This window comes from Myotis nattereri, assembly GCF_964212035.1.
Source record: "Myotis nattereri genome assembly, chromosome: 3".
Lineage (NCBI taxonomy): Eukaryota > Metazoa > Chordata > Mammalia > Chiroptera > Vespertilionidae > Myotis > Myotis nattereri.
In genome coordinates this window covers 170,208,279-170,232,734 of record NC_138077.1, presented here as the reverse complement: position 1 = coordinate 170,232,734, position 24,456 = coordinate 170,208,279, and the positions used below count along the sequence as shown (strand labels likewise).

The 24,456-nt window shown below is 41.7% G+C and overlaps 1 protein-coding gene across 1 annotated transcript in view; it reads right to left on the bottom strand.

Moving 5' to 3' along the window:
- The window catches only part of JAK1 (Janus kinase 1), a 138,300-nt gene that overhangs the window by 32,618 nt on the left and 81,226 nt on the right, over positions 1–24,456 (bottom strand). Inside the window, exons 2-7 of the mRNA XM_081087065.1 lie at positions 20,799–20,880; positions 18,222–18,420; positions 15,519–15,642; positions 10,251–10,404; positions 3,635–3,798; positions 596–938 (exon numbers count right to left, since the gene is read on the bottom strand). Of these exons, the coding sequence (XP_080943191.1) occupies positions 596–938; positions 3,635–3,798; positions 10,251–10,404; positions 15,519–15,642; positions 18,222–18,420; positions 20,799–20,804 (990 nt within the window). The 5' untranslated portion in view covers positions 20,805–20,880. The remainder of the gene's footprint in view (positions 1–595; positions 939–3,634; positions 3,799–10,250; positions 10,405–15,518; positions 15,643–18,221; positions 18,421–20,798; positions 20,881–24,456) is intronic.

Below are 24,456 nucleotides of genomic sequence, written 5' to 3'. Positions count from 1 at the left end.
CACAAGGTTCTTTGAGAATCAGATAAGTTCCTGTTAACACAGTACCTACTACACAGAAAGCACTCAGTGTTAGGATTGTTAATTAAGCAAGACAATAAAACTAGAGAAAATAAATCCCACCTTTAATATTATTTATAATAATGATGGTAGCAACTATAATAATTAACTGAACATTTATTAAATGCCAGGCTCTGTGCTAAATGACATTTAGTTCTCACAACAACCCTACCAGGTACATATACTTTAATGGTAAGCATGTAGCTGATACAGGTGACTTCAATTCACCTTAAGAGGTCGCCAGATTGATTCCTGGTCAGATCACAGGCCAGGGTTGTGGCTCCATACCCAGTAAGGGCCGTGCAGAAGGCAGCCAATCGATATATCACTCTCACATCAATGTTTCTCATTCTCTCCCCCTTTCCTCTCTCTTTAAAAATCAATTAAAAATTCTTAAAAAGGAAAAAAAAGGATGAATGACATGGGTCTCCTGCCTAAACAAACTCAGCTGACAGGGGTGATGGGCATGCAAACAGATAACTCCAATGGGATTTACATCTGGATGCTCTGTTTTGGTCAGCCACCTATCACCACTTACATTTGGTTTCTGCCTCCATTGGATTCCAAGATTTCCAGTCACCATCACTTCATAGTAGAGAACATTTCCACTGTCATTCGGTTTAAACCAATTCATCTCATTTTCCGATGAAATCAGTAACATGGAAGTCTCAAATATTTCAGCACCGTAATGTTTTGTCAAAGTTTCCAAGGTCGCCAGGTATTTCACCTTCAGGTCATGCGTGGACACGCTGCTGTCACAAATGGTCTTGTTGTTAAATTCCTTTAGGAAATCCTTGAAGACATTATTTATCCGCATCCTGGTAAGAAGGTTCCTCTGTCTGATGGACTTATTCAATGTTTCTGGAATATATCGCTTGTAGCTAAAAGAAAGTAGAAAAATCATCTTTTTTTTTCACAAAGAGGTTAGCAGAGAATAGTTTACAAACAAACCTAAGTCTATAAATCTTCCTTCCACGTGTTGTCAGATGAGAAAGAAGGATCTACTCCCATATCATTAGATGGAGTGAGCACCGAGGAGGATAATCATTAGGAGGTAGACAGGTCAAAAGGGACTGAGAGAGAATAGAAAAGTACATATTCCACAGATTTTATTGCGATGGGAATTCCTGTGAGTACCATCAAACTGACTTAGCTATGCTCTTGCTTGCTAGTGCCATTGTCCTGTGCATACTGGTACTCACATAAACATACTAAGATACAGCATTGGTTTGAAAGTGGTCTGAAAGGTGTCAAGAGTGATAATTGGTGCTTTCTATGTTTTACTTGCATGTCTGTTTTATAATTTTCCTATGAAGACCACATATTGTTTTTTATTAGAAATGAAAAAATATATATATACTAGTATCCCAGTGCATGGATTCATGCACATTAAAAGGCAATTAATTAGAAGAAAAAAAATTTTAAATACATATTTCTTTATTGATTTCAGAGAGGAAGGGAGAGGGAGAGAGAGAAACACCAATGATGAGAGAGAATCATTGATCGGCTGCCTCCTGCACACCCCCTACTAGGGATCGAGCCTGCAACCCAGGCATGTGCCCCTGGCTGAAATCGAACCTGGGACCCTTCAGTCCACAGGCCAATGCTCTATCCACTGAGCCAAACCAGCCAGGGCTAGAAGAAATATTTTAATATCGCTATTCATGTCTTGCTAATGAAAAGAAAATAGGATTCTTTCGAGTCTCCTATCTACCTACTCCAGGACTTCTGCAAGGATCGAATGAAATGAGGCACAGGAAAATGCTTCACAAACATTCGGTTAAAGTGTAAAATGTCTGCACCTGGCTATAAAGCAAGTCGAGTCCCTAGGCCAGTGGTAGGCAAACTGCGGCTCACGAGTCACATGCAGCTCTTTGGCCCCTTGAGTGTGGCTCTTCCACAAAATACCGACTTCTGTGCATGGGCCACAAAGTTTCAATCGCACCTGCACGTGGTATTTTGTGGAAGAGCCACACTCCAGGGGCCAAAGAGCCACATGTGGCTCGCGAGCTGCAGTTTGCCGACCACTGCCCTGGGCTGAAGAAACTCCAAAGAGGCTAGTCACTAGGGAGAGCAAGCCTGGCGTTGCTACGTGACATCATTACCCGGCGCCCACAGCCACCATTTCTGGGCTGGGCTGGGCTGTGGGTTGCACTTTGCACGATAGGGTCTCGGCAGCGTTGGCTGTGATTTGGCGGGGTGTCGCTCTGGAGTGGTGGCAGGGCCTGGTCTCACTTGGGGGAAGCCGAGTGTTGGTTTGTCAGTGCCAGGTCCATGGTGCCATTTATTTTTAAAGGGCCAGTGCGTGTCATGGCAGCTCCTGGATTGAGCGTCTGCCCCCTGGTGGTCAGTGTGAGTCATAGCTACTGGTCTGACAGACACTTAGCCTTTTACATATACAGATAAGCTAATTAAATACAAAAGTGTATGCCATGTGAAAATGTCCCCACAAGTAAGCTGAAAGATTATCATTCAGCAGGGGGTCAAGGAGAAAGAATCTATGACTAACAGAATCTCAAACTGCTAGACCAGGAGCCAGCTTTATAGAGAATAAGAATACCCATGAAAGAAAGAACAAGTCCACTGGGGGCCAAGCAGGTGGGAAGCCTGGTGTGCTTGTCACTCTGGGCCTGAGGCAGTACCTGGCATAGGGTAACCCCTGCTGTGTGAATGGCTTCAAAATAGTGGAAATTGTGCAGCTGGGAGTTTATCCCCAACAAATACCATAACTTTTTAAGGGTAACGTAATGGAGGGGAAGATTAAAGGAGAGTTGCCAGCCTCCTGAAAAAATAAAGAGGAGGTGCCCAGAGCAAAATCCACAGAAAAAAATAGTAGGAACAGAGCATGTATCTCATCAGTGCCTGTATTACTGAGGAGCAGTCATGATCTGCTCCAGACTCCGTCAAGGACAGAGGAGATACAAAGAGATGCAAAAAATAACCTTTTGAGAAAATGCATGCCACCTATCACAAACGGGGCAGCTACATATCATTTCCTCTTCAAAATGAGACTGTATTCACTTATGACATCACAATAGCTCATTGGAAAAAAGATTATATTTCGTAGATATGTGGAAATTAAAATTACACAGACTGAATATTACTTCACAAAGACTTGATCGCAACTGACATACAATTTCCTTAAAATACAGCTGACCATCCTTCATATCAGAATAAACAGCTCTCTAGTGAACTCTAGTTCAGGTTAGGGATGGTAGTGGCTACCTGGAGAGCTATATTGAGAAGGATTTTAAGATGGGTCCAGCACAAAAGGAGAAAGTGCAATCATAGATGGCAATGCCCACCATGGGCAGAGAGGGAAGGGGAGGGTATGTGGGCCACTAATTTGATTGGCATTTTTGGCCCAGGACATTCACCCTCGTACACATTTCTGAGGTCATCAGCCAACATTTAAAATCAGGACACAATCATAATTGTGCTACCTTTTATAGATATTCTAAAAACATTTGTACTTTACGGATCAGCCAGAAGTTGGCAGAGGTTAAACTGAGATGCTTAAGAACATATAAAAATAACACCATCCCCACAATCCATTCTTTGCCAGGAGAAAGATTACCTGATGTCCTTGGGGAGTTCTGGCAACTGCATCTTCTTGATCATGGCGTAGTGTGAGATGGCCAGCACGGCCATGCCCAGGCACTCGTTCTCAATGTCGTGCCCATCCTGCTCAGTCTTGGGGTCTCGGATGGGAGCCAGGCATTTGACCAAATCATACTGTCCCTTTGGAGCAGAGGTAAGAAGAAATGAACCACACTTAAGTTTCAAGCATACATCCATGCTTCTAATCTTGAGAGGAAGGTTCTCCACACAGGGAAGTGCTACCCAGAGAAGCAGCACAGCAATTAAACTAATAAGTCCGATAGTTTGCGACACACAACAAATGCTGGCTAGGCCGCAGAGAAAAGAGAACCCTCGTGCACTGTTGGTGGGAATGCAGACTGAGGCAACCATTGTGGAATACAGTATGGCGTTTTCTCAAAAAATTAAAAATAGAACTGCTGTTTGACCTAGCGAACCCACTTTTGGTAATATATCCTATGAATCCTGAAACACCAATCAGAAAGAATATATGCACCCCTATGTTCACTGCAGCATTATTTACAATAGCCAAGACTGGAAACAGCCCAAGTGCCAATAGATAAAAATGTTGATGAGTGGATAAAAACGTTGTGATACATTCGCATAATAAAATCCTATGTGGCTGTTAGAAAGAAGGAATTCTGATCCCGGTGCAACAGCATAGATGGACCTGGAGATTATAATGCTAAGGGAAATAGCCAGAGAAAGACAAATATCATATAATCTCACTAATATGTGGAATCTAATGAATAAAATAAACTGATGATCAAAACGGAACCTGAAGCATGGATATATGGAAGAGACTGGCAATTGCCAGAGACGAGGGGAGGAGAGTTGGCGGGATAAAGAAGATGAAGGGATTAGCTAAAGAACATACATGCATACCCCAGGGACACAGACAATAGTGTGGTAAAAGCCAAGGGAGTGGGTGGAGGGCAAAGGGTGGATGGGGTGGTGGTGGTGACACATGCAATGTCAACATTAAAAATTTTAATTAAAAAACAAACAAAAACAAAACACTGATAGTTTGTCTGACACCAAAGCCCTTTCTCAACAGCTGGGTGTGAAGGGGCTCAGGAGATGTTCTCCCCAGGCTAATTAATTCATTTAACAAATACTTATTGAGCATATGCTAGGTCCTGATGAAGAGCATGAACATTTATATGGCTTCCCCTGTAAATGGTGAACAGCAGCATCGTACTAGGTTTGGATGGCACCAGGGCAAGGGAAGGTGACAGCTGGCCGGGGTTGATCACTCACCAATTCCACAAGCTTGTACTGAGACATCCTCTCTCGGCACTGGGTATATGACTGACAAAGCATCACGCCCCATTCTGATGCAGACTCAGAGGAAGGGGAAGAAGCGCACATTCTACAATGCTCCATTACCACATACAAGTTTTTTCAACATCTGCTGCTCACGTTTCCAGTAGTGAAATGTATAACTAAAATACTGATGGGAGATGCACAGCATTCCAAGAGCCAATGAGAGCTAAATACATAAATAAATAAAACCAAACAGCTGTACCCACCACCTGCCTTGTACAGACTGATGAAGATGAGGTCAATGCTAGCTCCCCTCTATGAAACCCTTACCTCAGTGCTAGACACTGTACTGTTTCATTTATCTTCACAACAGCCCTTTGAGGTACATGTTAACATCATCACTACCTAACAAATGAGAAATCTAAGGCGCCAAAGGTTAAATGACTTCATTCATTCATTTGATAACTATGAATTACTAAGAACCAATTATAGGCCAGATGTTACTCTAGGTGCTAGGGATATAGCAAACCAAACTACGTCCCTGACCTCATGGAGATTCCATTCTAAGAACAGACCAATAGAAATATTAATTATCAGGTAGTTATAAAAATCAAAGTCAAGTAGAAAAATAACATGGCACAGGGGCCAGGGACCTAGGGAGTGGTGTGGTAGAGAGTCTAACCTAGAGGTGACTCCTGGACTGTGGTTGTTCAACTCTGCGCTACAGCCGCACTCAATCCTTACTAACTTAAAACATACAGTACTCTGAGGACTGGGAGCTTTTGCCTTTTTCTAGCTGTAACCAGAGGTAGACAATGTCTAGAGGTGGTGCTCCCACATAAGTAAGCCACTAACTCTCCCTGAAGGGACTTTACTTTCGTGGTTTTGGATGGAGGATTCTCACCAAGGCAGTTCTCCTTCTGTCTAAGATAGGACTTCTCTTTCTTCCAGGTAAGAACAGGACACTGACCACTTCCACATGCCACGGAGCACTGGCCACAATCACCTCGGCCAGCAACGTGTGAAGACAGAACAAACGCTGAGACTATTCTGTTCTGTAAACATCACTGCAAACCTCATGCAGCTCATTCCTGAGGCTCCAATAGGTCAGATTCCAATGCTACACTGAACTCCTAATGTATGGCACCCTCTTCCTTTACACTTCCTCTCCTCAAAAGGTAAAAGAACTGGGAGGCTGAATTAAAAAAGATCAATCTGAAAATGGCCAGTTCATTTTTTCAGCACTTGCCCACGGTTATGCGTTTCTCTGTGTGTGCAGGATGGGGATGGAGTGTAATCAAGCACTAAAGCTGTACATGGAATATAACTGTGACAAAATCACGTGTATGAAAGTATATCCTAAGGAATCAATAAAGCACTATGCATAAACATGTATGTATGAGGCTGCTCACACAGCCTATAACAATGACAGACAGCATAACAGGAAAATTATGAGACTTAATAAATGAATCCGGCAATGTAGCAGGATACAAAATTAACGCCAAGAAATCTATGGCATTTCTATACACCAATAGTGAACTTACAGAAAGAGAGACTAAAAAAGCAATCCCATTTACCATTGCACCAAAAAAAAATTAAGATATTTAAGAATAAACTTAACTGAGGTAAAAGACCTGTGCTCGGAAAACTACAGGACACTGAAAAAAGAGATAGAGGAAAACATAAACAGATGGAAGAACATACCGTGTTTATGGATTGGTAGAATCAACATCATTAAAATGTCATACTACCTTAAGCAACCTATAGATTCAATGCAATCCCCATTAAAATACCAACGGCGTATTTCACAGACCTAGAACGAACTTTCCAAAATTTCATCTGGGATAAAAAAAGACCCTGAATAGCTGCAGCAATCCTGAGAAAGAAGGACAAAGTAGGAGGGATCTCAATACCAGATATCAAGCTGTATTACAAAGCCACTGTTCTCAAAACTGCCTGGTATTGGCACAAGAACAGACATATAGACCAATGGGATAGAATAGAGAACCCAGAAATCGACCCAAACCACTATGCTCAATTAATATTTGACAAAGGAGGCAAGAGCATACAATGGAGTCAAGATAGTCTCTGCAATAAATGGTGCTGGGAAAATTGGACAGAAACATGCAAAAAAATGAAACTAGACCACCAACTTACACCATACACAAAAATAAACTCAAAATGGATAAAGGACTTAAACATAAGACAGGAAACCATAAAAATACTAGAGGAATCCACAGGCAGCAAAATCTCAGACATATGCCGAAGCAATTTCTTCTCTGATACAGCTCCTAGGGCAATTGAAACTAAAGGGAAAATAAACAAATGGGACTACATCAAAATAAAAAGCTTTTGCACAGCAAAAGAAACCATCAACAAAACAACAAGAAAGCCCACTGCATGGGAGAACATATTTGCCAATGTTGTCACTGATAAGGGTTTAATCTCCAACATTTACAGGGAACTCATACACCGTAACAAAAGGAAGATAAACAACCTAATCAAAAAATGGGCAACAGACCTAAATAGATACTTTTCAAAAGAAGACAGAAGGAAGGCCGAGAGACATATGAAAACATGCTTAAAGTCACTAATTATCGAAGAGATGCAAATCAAAACAACAATGCAGTACCATCTCACACCTGTCAGAATGGCTATCATCAACAAAACAAATGACAATTACTGGCAAGGATGTGGAGAAAAAGGAACCCTCGCACTGCTGGTGAGAATGCAGACTGGTGCAGCCACTGTGGAGAACAGTATGGAGTTTCCTCAAAAAACTAAAAATGGAACTCCCATTTGACTCAGTGATCCCACTTCTAGGAATATATCCCAAGAAACTAGAAACACCAATCAGAAAGGATATATGCATCTCTATGTTCATAGCAGCACAATTCACCATTGCTAAGATTTGGAAACACCCTAAGTGCCCATCAGCAGATGAGTGGATTAAAAAACTGTGGTACATCTACACAATGCTGCGGTAAAAAAAGGAGTTCTTACCATTTGCAACAGCATGGATGGACTGGAGAGAATTATGCTAAGTGAAATAAGCCAGTCAGAGAAAGATAAATATCACATGATCTCACTCATTTATGGAATATAATGAACAACATAAACTGATGAACAAAAACAGATCCAGAGACAGAGAAGCATCGATCAGACCGTCAAACCTCAGAGGGAAGGTAGGGGAGGGTGGGGGTAAGGGGGAGAGATCAACCAAAGGACTTGTATGCATATATATAAGCCTAACCAATGGACACAGACAACAGGGGGTTGAGGGGATGAGTAGAGGGGGGATGGGGGGATAAGGACACATATGTAATACCTTAATTAATAAAGAAATTAAAAAAATAATAATACTAGGGGGGAAAAAACCTGAGAAAAATAAAACATGTCCAGAAACAAGAGATTAAATAAATGATGGCTTTCCTCTGAATTCCTCCTTGTACTTATCTTCCTACCTGAAATCTCCACTTGTGTGCCTCATAGGCATCTCCATAAGAAGACACACAATACCTAACCTTTCTCCAACCTGTTCCTCTTGTCTTCCCATTATCTATCAAGCACTGCCCAAACGGAAATCTCAAATCATCTCTGATTCTTCAAATTCCTTCAGCTTTCACATCCAACCCATTAACATATTAATTCTATCTCTGAAAGTCATCACAATCCACCCACTTTTCTCCAACTCCACTGCCACTACACTAAAGCTAAAGGAGCATTCTGTCTCCTCGGACCAATCACAGCACCTTCTCAGCTGAAGTGTGCTCTCGGCTGCAGCACAATCCACTTTCCCTGTAGCAAGAAAAATCATCATCGACTTCAAACGTAAATAAAATCAAACCCTCCAAATAGCTCTTCATCGCACTGAGAGTGGGGAAAAGATAACCCCTTGCCAGTGCATACAAGGTTCTGTGTGGTCTGCCCAGTCTCCCTCACCAGTCTCATTCCTATCACCCTCCAGTCCTTCTCCAGCCACACTGATTCTCTTCTCAGGGCTCACCCACCTCAGGGCTTCCCACAGTCTCTGTCTGTATCAGATGTTTTCAACAGGAGAGATTTTGCCCCTAAGGGGGTATTTGGCAATGTCTGCAGATAGTTTGGAATATCATAACTGGGAGGATGGTGCTCCTGGCATCTCATGAATGGAAGCCAGGGGTGTGGGTCAATGTCTGGAGGTGGTGCAGTTCCTCACAATGAAAAATTATCCAGCCCAGAATGTCAGCAGTGCTGCTGTTGAAAAGCTTGCTCCACATGGAAGAACTACTCTCCCTACTCCTCTTAGACATGCAGACTCTTCTTATTCTTCAAAATTCAGTATAAATGTCACTCCTTAGGGAGGCCTTTTCTGATCACATTATTATAAGTTAGATCTCTCCAGAGCTCACCCCTCCCCATATTCTCTTTTTCCTTCATTGCACTGCTCACAATTTCTTATGTATTACCTATGTATCATTTTAATTGCTTGTTTTTTGTTTGCCCAACTTGATGGTATGTCTGATGCTGCAGAAACCACCTCTGACTTGTTCACAGTATCTGCAGTGCCTCAGCAAAGAGTACAGACACTCGGTACATGTGTGCTGAATAAGCAGGTTACTATGAAGTCACTGAAATAACAAAAATCTGTATTTTAAATTGACAGTTGAAGGACCATAAACAAGATGAATAAAAAATCAATTTATAATATTGTATGAACAGAAAAATGTTTTCAAAAACTACATAGTGTATAATGCATATCTGCTTGGTACAACCAGAAAGCATATAAATAAAAATGTTATATACATATATGCTTCATATAGATGCTATCTCAGGGTCATGTAATTTAGATGATTCTAACTTCCCTTCTGGCTTTTTTCTAGTGCCTCATCTTTCTACCACCACTGTTACACGGAGTGGTCATCTCTTCCTCCCAAACGTTACTGTGACTGCTGAGAAGTGTCCTCATTAGCCCCACTGAACCACACCTTCCCTTGCATACAGGTTCCCTCTGCTCTCTCCATGGAAGGCTGCAGATGAGAAGTAAAAGGGTTGGAGGTGAAGGGGAAAGGGAAGGAATGGGGACAGGTGAGTGGGGAAAACCCACAGGGGGATAAACAGCCCCTGGAACACTGAATTGCTGCCTTTCCCTCCTCACTTGGGGAAAGTCCAGGGGTGGCAAGAACTGTCCATGAGAGAGGCTATAACATGTGCTAGCTGTGAAAAAAACACACAAAAAAAGAGAAATATCCTAGTTATCACCAAGTTCAGCTGCATCAGGGAATCTGAACCCAACAACGCCTCACCCATCCCATGAACCCAGGTTCTCCCAGCCCCAAACTTCTTACCTGGGCAAACAGATACTCCAGAGAGCTGGCGTCAAGGAGAGGGGTTGCATCTGGAACTTTTTTTTTCTCGTAGCCATTTTTCTGCTTCTTTGGAGAATGTCGCCATACCGACTGCTCATTATCATTAGTCCCGTGCCAGTTGGTAAAATAGAACCTGGAACGCAGTAAGATTGTGTCAGCTGTGGGAATGAGAGCCTTGAAATGTACGGGAGTTGTGTCCTGGTTCCACCTGGACTATCAGCGCTAGAGGCTAACCCTCCAGAGAAGTAAGCAGACAGACAGACCTTTCATCTGTAGCATTCGTTGCATATGAAGTCCTTCTCTTGTCATTCCTACAACACTCCCTGAAGAGCGAGCCTCGTCTATGACTCAGGGAGATAAAGTGCCTTCCTTAAGATCACACAGATAGCTCCTGCAACTTTCATGATGTCTTCCTAAATAGGAAAACACTGCAGACTGAGTAGAGGCTAGCCCAGTGCCTCACTTTACCTTTAATAATATCATCCTGCCTTGAATCCAAGACATTACACTCACATTTTTACATTTCTGAAATGTAATGTCACCACACAGCCAAGGTGTACAGTTAATATGGCAGTGTTTCCTATTTCTCAGATTGCTGTTATTAAATTGATGATTTATCTTACAATAAACAAAGTTTTAAAATAGAATAAATGAAGATTAACTATTACAAGCACCAGCTTGTAGTGTTGTGAATTAAATTAATAAGCACTTTAAAGACAGTATGCTATTTAATTCCTACAGCAACGATACCAGGCAGATTTCACTGTTTCTATGTTCAGAGGAGGAAAACTGCAGTTTCTAAAGGCTAGGTGACCTAAGACAACAAGCCTGTTCTCTTAGCTGCCACGTTCCTCAGCCGCCTGTCAGAGAAGCACAGGAGTTCTGCAAGGCATGAAAGTGAGTGAGCCAAACTGACCAGGCCACCTCCAGGCCGCAGACTCCGCTAGTGCCTGGATCTCTCTCCCTGGCATGCCCGTGTGCTAATGAAAAACAACACAGCATGGAGAAACAATAAATAAAACTGCCTCCCCAAAAGGAGCCGCCATTAAACTCCGACACCTGTCAGTGCTGTATCTGTACAGCCCAGCACATGCCAGGCCCTGTGAGGCAAAGGGTTCTCAGGAGAAGCACAGCCTCCGCCCTCAGTGAAGTGCCCTGTCTCCATGCTCATGTGGCAAACAGTCAATCCAACAATGACAATAAAGTAACATACAAGGGGGCACATCTCATAAAGAGGGTTACATTATGACTTTCATGGATACCCCCATACAGCTTTCCTTTCCTCTACATAAAAATATTAGTTTTATTTTTTATTTATTGTAATCCTCACCCGAGGACAAGCTTTAATTTATTTTAGAGAGAGAGGAAGGGAAAGAGAGAGAAACACTGAGTGAAAGTGAAACATTAATCAGTTGCTTCCCATACACACCAACCAGGGATCGAACCTGCAACCTGGGTGGTCATTTGGACAATAACTAGAGATCTACTAGAAGTTCTGGGGGTCTGCCCGGAAACTGATAGGTAAAAAGGTCTAAACAGGATGAATGGAGATAGTGGCTCACAGCTTTTGCATGCTCACTATGTGCCCAGCACTCTACCATACAAAGGTTCAAAGCAGGGCTCTGACGGAGGAGCAGGAAGGACGGGTAAATTCTGTCTGACAGTGCAGGAGGACGGTGATGAGAAAACGAGAATTATGTACAGTGTGGAAGGTTACCTAGGACAAGAGGAAAAAGGTTCTCAAGGATAGAGGAAATTGTTCGAAAGAGAAGCACTGAAGACAGATTTTCCCTCAACCAGTCCAAGCCATGGTCTTCTTCTTCTACATCCCACTGAGTCTCTCTGGGACTGAGTCCTTGGACCTAGTAAAGCCAAGGGCCCAACAAACTCCCTCGGTAAAGACTGCAATCTCCAATCTGTCTGAACAAGGACATTCTTCAAGATTGCTATCTGAGCCTCACAGACCAGCTTTGGCTTGGGAGCCCTTTGGCAAGATGTTCAGACAGTACAGGACAAAGAGATCAAAGATAACGTGCAGCTTCTCCACTTCACTGAAGGCTGAAAGGAGCCTAAAGCAAGGCTCAATCTCTAGAAATGGCCTCCAGTCACAGGCTGTCAGCTTTCTATCTAATAAGGTGACAAAACCAAAAATACCAAACAAATCAAAAGTTAAAGAGGTAACTGCCAAAATCAACATCTTCCCAATTTTGTTCTAATAAGACAAAACTAGAATTACATTGAGGACAGAAATTCTACATCCCTTTTAAAATTAATTATGAAAATGTTCATCAAACTTGGGCCAAACACTAATTCCTAATATTACAACATGCTAATGGGAAAAAATAAAGAACAACATAAATAAATGTAATATGACAGCTGCCCAGATTCCTTTTCAGAATGACGTGGAGGAAAAATGTAGGAAGGAAGGAGAAAGAGATGGACAGGTAGAACTATCAATCAGAGATATGTCTTCCTTGCAAGTTGTTGAGAAAATTGTATTACAGATGACTGCATATTCTAAGCATATGTACAGATGTTTTACACAACAAATTCTCTCCAGGTTTCTACAGAAGTTTACTAATGGATACTGAAATTCATTTAGATGGGAAAAGGAAACATTTTTTCTTAAACAGGAATAAAGAATATGCTTGTCTTATATGAAGATATACTAGTGGCCTGGTGCACAAAAACCGTGTACATTAAAAGGGAATTAATTAGAGGAAATATTTTAATATTGTTATTTACTCTTCCTCTATAATAGAAGTGTCAAAGATGAAAGAAAATTAGTAAAATGTTCATGAAAATCTTCCTCCTGTCAGAGTCTGGGGCGCGCCACGGGACCCAGAGTCAAGTCCCCACCCACCTGCGCGTGCTCAAAATCGTGCGAGACCCAGACCCAGCCAGTCCCACCCCGTCAAGCCCTGCAGAGGGTGGGGTGCAGCCTCAGGTCCCCCGGCCTGGTGCCAGGTGGGAGGTGCAGCTTCAGGACCCCCTTCAAGCCTCACCAGGTGGGGAGGGGGGGTGCAGCCTCGGGTCCCCCATCAAGCCCTTCTGGGCGGGGGGCACAGCATCAGGTCCCCTAGCCCCGGCGTGAGGGCGCAAGGACGTGATGACCATTTGCATATTAGCTCTTTATTATATAGGATTACTGTATAAAACAATAACTATCAAAATCATTATCTAAAAATAGAAAAGTGAAGGTAAAATAGAAAACTATAACTGAAGATTATTTCCCAAAATAGAACTGAGATTCCACTGAAATAGTTGCTAACATTTATTTTCATATTACACCTTCTTTAGTGGTGAGATTATAAGGTTTCAAAATGTTTATAGTTTGTTGCAATGCAAATGTTTTAGCTTAGGGTGGGATCTTTTTTTTCCCCAAGTTCAAAGAGCTGTGGTAACAAAGCAATATCCTGTTGAAGTGCAATGTCAGGTACAAAGTCAAGGTGCCAAAAATGAATCGGCCATGGACTTCCTGGCAGCCAAGAGACTGGGGAGCAGAGAGGCAGCTTCTGTAGCAGTGGTTCTCAACCTTCCTAATGCCACGACCCTTTAATACAGTTCCTCATGTTGTGGTGACCCCCAATTTCATTGTTACAAATTGAACGTAATTAAAGCATAGTGATTAATCACAAAAACAGTATGTAATTATATATGTGTTTTCTGATGGTCTTAGGTGACCCCTGTGAAAGGGTCATTCGACCCCCAAAGGGGTCGCGACCCACAGGTTGAGAACCGCTGTTCTATAGGGAGGCACACAACCGACAAAAATGAGTGCCTCCAAAAGGCCTCTGTGCCAACAAGGTGACTCACTTCTTGTGTGACTTTGGGAAACTCACTTCTTTTTTGGATACCAGTTTCCCCCTAAAAAGTTGGAAGAGACTCAGGTCTCTTCCAAGTTCCAATTTTACCATTCTAGATTTCAAACCAAGGAGAGAAACCTAGAGAGAAAGAACTGGAACTCAGTGACACACCCCCTTCCTAGACTGGGAGCTGCAAGCACATGTTAAATGCTGGATCACACAGCAAGCCCCCAGGCCACAGAAAGCAAGATTACACTTTGAAAAACAAATCCAAATATAGTCTGAAGGCTCAGCTGGTTGGGGTGAATGTTTCCCTAAATCTGGGGCATGAAATCGTGCATACATATAGCTCTCTCCTCATCAGGTGAAAGCTTGGGTGAATACAGAAAGAAGAGAAAAAAAGTCAGCCCTAGAATGATTATCAAAGAAAGTAAATCTGGTTCAGCTGCGCTGAGAAAAACACTCAGGCCATTCTGGAATGGAAAAAAACTCTACTGACTTCCCTAAAGAAATAGCAGCTAAGATACTGTGGAGAGCATCTGAGATCCCAAGGGTGTTGTCAGCATGCGCCTGCATCCCATCAGCACGTGAGCTAACCTGCTGATTTAATTACTATGTTAGTTAAGATCCTTTTCAAAAAGTAGCCACTCTATTTATAAGATCCTTTGCTAAATACATGTTCACTTGTGCTTAACTACTACCTAACCACCATACTCCCAATTCTAGGTACAGAACAAATATGCTTATAAACTCAGGAGTCTACAGCAATGAAGTATTGACTATATATGCCACTTGGGAGGCTATGTGCATTGACAAGGGCTATGATATAGGAGAAAAGGCAAATACCCATCTGAAGAAGAATTACAACAGCCCACTACACAAAGCCCCAGGGAGGTGGCTCCGAACATCCACCCGAGAGCCAGGCCCACCTAGCATTTGCAGGATCCCGCTGCAAGCAGTGCTTCTCAATCTCCTTAGCTGCAACTTTTAGTAAGAAATTTATCTTATCAGATGATCACCTAGTACACACATATGTACTATATATCTCAAACAAAAGTTTTCAAAAACAATATTCTTAGGATATGTATATACGCTGATATTATCTATTCTTGCTCGCTTCTTTTTTAAAACAAATTCTGGTCACAACTTACTAAATTAAATTCATAACCATGACTCACCATTGAAAAACTCTGCTACAGCACACTAATTTTATTCAAAATACCCTCAGCATCATAATGACTTCTTTTCTAGAATGTGGCAGAGGAAGGTTGTCAAATTCATCTTGAATTGTATTCCAAATACTGAAAAAGTCCTTTCTCATACCAAGCAAACATACAGGTTACAAATTACAAAAATGACTACAGTATTTCTTGGTAAGTGACTCAGGGCTCCAGGCTAACCGCCCTCCCTTCCCCTGAGGAAACCAGGCAGGCACCCATACCTCATCCGGTAGTGGAGCCGGAGCGATGTCTTGTCGTCGACAGTAATGCTGCGATTTGGAGCATACCAGAGCCTGGTGCTCTCATCATACAGGGCAAAGAGGTTGTGGCACAGGGGAGAGATACCTGGGGGAAAGTAAAGAACATATCAAAATATCAAAGACAGATATATTTGGCTATCTGTTTCCAATGCATGACATATGCAACATAGAAAATTCTCTCATCCAGAAAGAATCTAGGTCACATTCATATTGTCTTAGGGCAAATAAGACTTCCAAGCATGTTCAATCAAGCAGTTTTAATAATAATAATTAGTAACTATGGCTCCCAAGAGTATGTACTATAGCTCCTGGCAAATCAGATTTAAATATTTTAAAATGGATGTCTCATGATATTTCTCAGTTTCTACAACACAGTATTACCAAATCCTGCTTTTAAAAAAGGCTATCTGAGAGGTTCCCAGACCCCCGCCTGAGTTCACCTTGCTAATCAGTGGGAAACATTCCTGGAGTTTGAGAGGCCCCCAATCTGTCTCCTACAGAAAACATTTAAACAATTCTAACATATATATTAAACATTCAAAGAAGTTTCTGGCAGTAGCAGATACAATTATGTTAGAATAAATAACCGCAGTGATTTTTATCAATGATTAAAACCTACTACCATTAATTATATATGTAAGCACTCTGTAGCATAATCATAAATATTTTTAGTAGCCAACTAAGAAGAAGCTATATGCTTAACAAAGGTGGTTCAATAAGCTCCCTTGCCTCCCCACCCCACCAACTGCTTCCTTCAATACAAGAATGACCAAAAAGATAAAGGAGATATGAAGCCAGGAAAGCACCTTTTCGCTCACTTCTGACTCCAAGATTAAAATTACACACACCTGTAAACTCAAAGCAAGTGGGCAAGGGAGGAAAATGATTGCAAATAATCATATTTCATGTGCAGTCAGTCCTCAAACTAAGACACAGTGAACTAAACCAAAAATAACATGAGAATATGAGATAACTGGTCCTTGTTTTCCAAATTAGACATCTGGAGTGAGACAGACAGTGATGGGGACTCTCACCAGCCCGGCCTGCATAGGCAGGGACTCTCCAATGAACGGGCTGAGTTAAGAAGCTGCATCCTCTTGACATCTCAATGCCTCTGCTGAACCCCTCATCTCACTCCTGCTTCGGGAGTGAGTTATTCGGGAGCTACCCCTTCAGCAGTTATACTCCTCCTTGTAACAGAGAGGATGGAGCTAAGCTTCAAACAGCATTCTCTCCGGGAACAAGGGCAAATGACTTCTGGATCCAGTATTAAGAGGACTGTGTTTCAGGAATACCATTTTTTTCATTCACAAAATGACTTTTGTGGACTGGCCTAGAAACCGAGCCTTTCTTCATACATTTGAATGTGCACTGACATACATATTTAAGCATAATTCATTTATAACCCTCGATCTGTCTGTAATTCTCTCACAGGTCTGATTCCAATAATATCAGTACTCATAAATAGAAAAATCAAAGGTATCTTTTTATAAAGAAGTATGGAATAAGAGCAATACTAACATCGCTGAGGATTAAATGTCAGGCATCAGGCTAACACACTCTACATTTATTACCTTTAAATCCTAACACCTAATGAGATATTATTTATGCCATTTTACAAACAAAGAAACTGTGGCCTCCTGAGATTTAGTCTGATTCAAAGTTACTCAGTTAGTAAACTGCAAAGTTGGAATTCAAATCAAGCTAGAACTACTGAGTAGGTGAAATAAGGAGAACTAAAATTACAAAAATTTGCCATATGATAACGAAAAACATGGAAGAAAACAACACTGCCCCCAAACACCACTTATTATCATAATAATAAGAGCTACAAGAATGTGGCATCCCGTATTCATGCATTTTCAAAATCGATAAATTTCTGTAACATTATCCTGAGTCAAAACAGAGACCGCTATTTCTCCAGAGTGGGCTTGGATCTCTACGTTTCTGTGACATGACTGTCATTTAAAAGCAGGTGGCAAACACGGGCAATGACCCCAAATTTAAAGGATATTGAAAAAGGCTTTATTTTGTTGCTCAGTTTGGCTTTCACCTTCTAAAGGCAACAGGCTAAGTTTAGTAGGATAAGCCTCACTTTAAAAAAAAATGGACTGTGTTGTTCACAGACTCACTGTCCTTTTCACAACTTGGCAATCTGACCAAGCCACAAAGTGACACTGTATCTCTCACTTCACCTCAGCATCCCATTGGAGGTGGGGGTGGGGACAGAGGCAGGCCACAGCCGCAGGGTGACTCACACTTGTCAGAAGTTTTGAACAACTATGATATTGAGAGGTGCTACTTACTGAGCCTATAATTTTGTGCTTTGCTCATTTAGTGCTGATATTATTCAACCTCACAGATGCAGGGGAAATAAAAACTAAGTCTCCACAGAGGGCAAGCATTGTTCCTTGGCATCCCACAGCTCATTAGTGACGGCAGGAATAAACCACTTTGCAATGAAGAAAGTGAAAAGTGAAACTCTCAAAATTCAAGTCACTGGCCTAAGGTCAAGGGCAAGTAAGTGGCAGAGGCAGGGCAGAACCCCAGGGTCCACACCCCTCTCCACTCAACGGAGCCATCGGGGCAGAGACACCTGGATCTGCTTCTGGGATGGTGTACCACCAAAACCCACGTTGGGCCCGGGCAGCAGCCAGTACTCACAGCACTCCTGCGCCGCCCTGATGCACAGCTCCTCCGCCGTGTACTCCCCGCTGCCCAGCCGGAGGGGCTCCCTGTCCGACAGATAGAAGAGCACTTCCACCCCTGGCTCAGGGGCCTCCAGGTTCACCTCGGTCTTCTTGGAGCTCCGCATTTTAGCACAGAAAGCCATGGCATTGCAGTCCTCCTTTATATTTAGATACTGTAAGGAAAATAAGACTCTGGTCATTCCATGTGCTGAAAGTTCCAACAGTAAAGGAAAGTGTTACGAAGGTGAGGAAGCAGAAATCTGTGGTACTGGGTAAGTACCTCTCTCTGCCCCTTCCCTCCCTGAAAATCAAATGCATCAGGGCTTATGACACGTGAAACTATGGAAAATTATCAATTACACATTCTAATAAATTATTTATTGTCAGACCATATTCTCAAAAATCAGAATAATTTTAGACATGGTTTAAATTTATTTTCTCTATTTGCACACAAGCTATTGTTGGAAAATGTGGCTCATTCTGGAACCACTGATGCTAATGATATCTCTACTGGGATAATTTTACCTTTGAATAGAGCTATAGCATGAATCACACTGTCTTTTAATTTTATATCTATCTCCCACTAAACTGCAAGCTCAGTAAGGTAGAAATCATGTTTATCTATCTCCATGCCCCCAGAACCCAGCCCAGGGCTGGCTCTTACCTAGTACACACAAAATGACAAGTAATTCATGTTCATAAACCACATGGAAGGGTCATGAAAATTAATCAAAGGAGCCAGGTCCCCGGCACCCCATGGGCAGGCAAGAGGATGGGCAGCACGCTGTGGCAGCAGAATGAGGGTGGGCAGCCTTGCTTTGACAGGGTCAGAACTCTTTGGTGAGAAGCTTGCAAAAAGTCATTTATCTGAGACTCCTAAAAAGGAAGAGCAGCTAGGGTCAAAGAGCCAACCTCAGCAACCTAGTCTTGGGCAAGGCCAGAAAGGAGAGGGAAACCCCTACACATTCTTTCTTCCCCTCACCCCAACACCAATGGCCTACAACTTAATTTCCCTCACCAGAGGTCACAACTTTCCTCCTGCCTGCCAGCCAGCCTTCACTTAGCCCCCAAAGTAATGTCTCTGAAACACAAGTCAGATCCTCTAAAGGCCCCCACTATCTACAAACCAATCTCAACTCCTAACAGAGGCCCTCTGTCACCTGCCAGCTAGCCTCACTAGTCTCAGCTTTTTTCACTCCCAGCCTCTTCATGCCTCACACCCACAAAGCTGCCATCTTGCTAACTACCTCCACCCCCATCTCTCTCCCCAATGCTGTTTTTCTCACCTTTCTGCCTTTGCTCATGCTGATCCCTATACCAAAAATACCTTTCCAGCTCATCCCTTTCCTGACAAACTTCAATTTCCTTTAGAACTCAGCTCAGATGTTCACTTCGCCAAGAAGCCACCTCTGAACCTCCATCCTGTTCCCTAAGTTAGATGCTCTCTCCCACACTCACCTCATTGCACTAACGACACCTTATTCATGTGTCTGTCTCTGTCTTACTCGCTTGCTTGTGCTGGGAGTTCCCTTAGGACAAGGACTACGCCATTCATCTTTGTTTCCCAAGTACCTAACACAGAGGCTTACATGCTTGCAGAATAACCCAAGGAGGCTCCTCAAAACAAGAGAAGTCATATGGGACGGACAGCAGTCATAATTGTCTTCACCAAATTCATGTGCTTGGTCTATTAGCTGCCTCAGTGAACTAAGACAGTTACAGGAGGGGCGTAAGCTAGGTATCCCTCAATGCTACAAACTGAGAGTCACTCAGTTTTACTTGTTTAATCTCTAAAATGAACCTGAAAACCAGAATCTCCCAGAAACCAGGCTGAAAGACTAAGCTCATAACTTACTTTGAGGTTCAGATCAACTGTTAAACAAGAAAGTTCTAAAACTCAACTCTTATTACCCCAATTCACCCCACAATAAAAAACAGATATGGAGAACAGAGTAGCTTAAGTCTGCTCATAGCGTGAGATAAACCTTTGTCCTGGAGATTCTATACAGACATGGCAGGAAGAAGTCAAAGATGGTGTTACCCTTTCACCCTGAGGAGACAATCAGGCAAGCATACATAATTACATATATACAAGATGTGGCACCGTTTGAAATAGGGGAAAAAATACAACCAACAATGTCCAACAGGAGAGGACTACTAAACAAAATAGCAAGAGACACCACACAGCTGTTAAAAAAGTTGACATAAAGCTCTATGAACCAACACTGAAAGGTGTCTATGACATACTACAAAACGAAAAAAGAAGCACAGAATGTACATTTGGTTATACATATCTACAATCTGGAAAAAACATACAATATAACTAACAGTAGTGAATGTCAAGGAGGGTTTACAAGAGAACTTTAACTTGTACTTTTTACTCCCTATACTTTTGTAGTCGGGAATTTTTTTTTAAGGCAGAACATTCAACATTTGAAATGAACAAAAATTAAAATACCGATATTTAAGAACTAAAAAATTTCAAGATCAGTTTCATTATTCTTTTTAAAGGCTATTTTCCTTTTTGTCTTTAACATGCAAATGTACATACCTGCATTTATTCGGCTGTCCAATGTCCCCCAAAAGCAACCTGGATTTTCTTCTCTGCTTTCCAAAGCCCGTTCAGAGCTGAGCTACACAAGGACAAATAAACAAATCAGCTGAGAGGTAATTGCATCAGGAAAGAAGAGGACGCTTTCATTAAGGAAGCAGCCCAAACCATAAGCGGGCAGGAAAAAGCATTTGGGAGGAAGAAGGAAAACAACAGAAAACATTGATGAGGACACCGAGAGGACAGAGAGGCAGCTTGGGATGTAAACATCAAAGAAGATGTGATTCTGGTTGCTTCAGAAAGGAAGCCGGGGACTTTTGCTTCCTGGCGCAGAGTGCCCCGTCCAGTGCAAGAGAAGGCTGTGCACCTTCCGTCAACAACCTCTCTCCTGAGGCTGTGAACAATAGTTTGGGACGCCCAAAGATGCGCGCTTATTTCCTATTTCCATTTCCTTTAGAATTACCCTCCTCCCAAAGCCGGCTGCCCTTGGCCTCATTTTAATGGTGAGCCAACATAGGGTATGCTGATGGGGAAAGGCCTAGGAATAACTCTGCAATGTTTTCAGTTCCCCACATAGTTTTTGAGTCATTCTTATTTGAAAACTTAGGTAGCAAATAAAGATCCCATGCTACTCCCTGACCTTAAGTGCCTGGTCCCATCCTAACACACCTAACACACACACACACACACACACACACCTACCTCTACAACTTCCCTTGTTGTTTCTCACAAATTCTCTTTTTTACCAGTAGAATCAAATTACTGTTGCAAATAAGGAACAACTACTCTTAGTGATTTGAAAGTAGTTTCCAAGTAAATATAGGTTATTGTCTCAGTTTCCTGCCTATCATTCAACACATTTTATCAGCATGCATCTTTAGGAAGAGCACGGTCCCAGGTGTAAGGTGGCAGAGTGGCGGGGCACTGGAGAGAATGACGTGAGGCTGCAAGGCCACCATTCCCACAGGATCTGACAATCCAAGGGGAGATGGCACAATGGAAAACATAAAAGCAATCTAAAATCAATAGTGTGTGTCACAAGGTCATCTTCTGTACCTCTAGCTAACTCTGGTGACTAACACTGGTGAAGGCTAATTTGGGAAGGCTTTCTGCAGTGGGTGAGACTTAAGCAAAAGCAACAATAGGAGGCCAAGCAAGGAATACAAGTATGAATTTTGATGTGACAACTTTGACTTGGCTATTTTAACATGGACAATTTTAACATGGTTCAAAGAACAGACCACTAGACTTTTAGCTTTTAAAATGTAATATAATCAATTATTTTAATTAAGTGAATAGATACCCTGCCCTGCATCAAAACAGGAACCCGATATTAGCTACATGCTAATGCCTTGCTTCTGCTCAGAAGCAGGGTTTCAAATGTCATGTTTAGGAGACTCACTCAACAAGTATGTTTGAGCAGTTCTAAGTGCGAAAATCTAAACTGTATCAAGAGGCCACAATGAAGAACAAGAGTGATATGATCCCTGATTACATGGAGCTTATGGTCTACAGGACCAATGGAATCAAACATAAATGCACAGAATTATAAAGAGCTTAAAATGCCCTGAAGAAAAAAGAGAGCTCATATAAGAGCAATATGACATAGCATGGAGTTCAAGAGGGAAGTAATATTGACCTAAGTTGTAATGGGTATCTAGGGAGGAGTGGAGAAAGCAGTCTGGGTGCAGGATCAGCATGTGCAAAGGCCCTGTAAGAAATGAGGAACTTGCCCTGACCGGTTTGGCTCAGCGGATAGAGCGTCGGCCTGCAGACTCAAGGGTCCCAGGTTCAATTCCGGGCAAGGGCATGTACCTTGGTTGCGGGCACATCCCCAGTGGGGAGTGTGCAGGAGGCAGCTGATCGATGTTTCTCTCTCATTGATGTTTCTAACTCTCTAACCCTCTCTCTTCCTCTCTGTAAAATCAATAAAATATATTTTAAAAAATCTTTATTAAAAAAAGAAGAAATGAGGAACTAGTCTGGTCTCTCCAGCTGCACAAACAGGAAAATCCCTCCAATACTCCTTTTTACATGTGGACAAAGACCAGCACTAGCCAGTTTACAGGCTTGCCAATAGCATGTCTGGGACCTTTCTAGCCCAGATTTCTTGCAGCACGCCACTATAATCTGTTGCCAAGGATGAATAAAAATTAACCAGATGAGCTCCATGCTTTAAAGCATTAAGAAGCCCATCTCAAACCAGGAAAGGGACACATAATCAGAGCCTTTTAAAGCAGGAAGAGACCTGTAAGTTCCACTGGTGCAGGCTCTTAAGAAGAGATACAACATGAAATTTTAGAACTCACAAAGCATTTTAATATGCACCATCAGATCACATGTTCCTTGAATTTAGGAACTGTGGGGTTGCTCTGGGCCTCATGTAAGATTCGAGGTTCAGACTAAAATCACTAAGATTCTTCTAGAATTAGGATTCTATGAAAACCTGTAATCAAGCAGAGTTTGGTGTTTCCATTACAGTGTTCTTTTTCCACAGCAAGCAACATTATATTGAAATCACATTGTACCTAATTTTCAAACTGATCTCTGGTACTATTGGACAGGATAAAAAAAAATGGTATCAATTTGTGATGCTTAGCTTAGAGATTAAACTCTTTGGGAAAATAAGACCAGCCAACAGAATTTCTAGACAATATGCATTACTATGATGTTTTATATGCTGATTCAATAACAAAATCCCTACTCGTAGGAAACTGACATTCTAACAATAAAAATGTTAAAAGCACTTAACATAGATGCTGGGCATCATCCTAAGTGCTTAAACCTCGGTCTGCTGATCCAGTTCATATGCAATGACAACGGTCCTCACTCAGGATAACAAGTGGTTTTTGGTGCTACAGCATTTGTGTAATGGCTTCATTCAAATAAACATTTCTTTCCAAAAAAACACACACAAAAACAATATGATCTAGCTACTTATTTTTACAACAGGTACAAAAAGAGCAAGATCCGTTTATAAATACTTTGGATTATTCTAAGAAATCAATTCAAGTTTCTTGCTATAGGATACAAAAAGAAAATCTTTAATGTTAGAAAAACTGACCAGATGGTATCGCACAATGCCCTTTAAAAATAACATGATTCACTGGGTTCTATTCTCAACTCAGATGAAAACAATGAAGCTCAGAAAACAGGATGGATAAAAGTGAGTAATCAAAAGGTTTTGATGACAGCAATGAATTCATCCACCTAATTCACTCATAAATTTTCAAGGATTTAAAAGAAAACATCTTTTCTTTCCATGAGAGAGGACTAATTTTGTGGTTCAATCTTTTAGATGCTACTTAACATGGAAAAAAAAAGAAATCAGGAAAATTTTGTAGATTCTCAGGTTGTTGTTTTTTAATTTATGAAAGTCTTATGTGAGAGAGAAGTACATCTGATACTTTCTGAGTGAGGGAAAAGTAATAGAAATAAAACCCAGTCCTGTGAACCTGAACAAGGACTAAACTGCAATAGCGGGGATATCACTATTTTCCAAAATGCACAATTCCAAAGTATCTACTTCTGAGAATACTGACACCCTTTTATATTTTCAAGGACATCTTTTGAAATACAGGTATCTGTATAAGGAAGAATATACAATTAAATTTGGAATAGTGGAGAAAAGAGACATAAAAACAGACCATGTTAACTC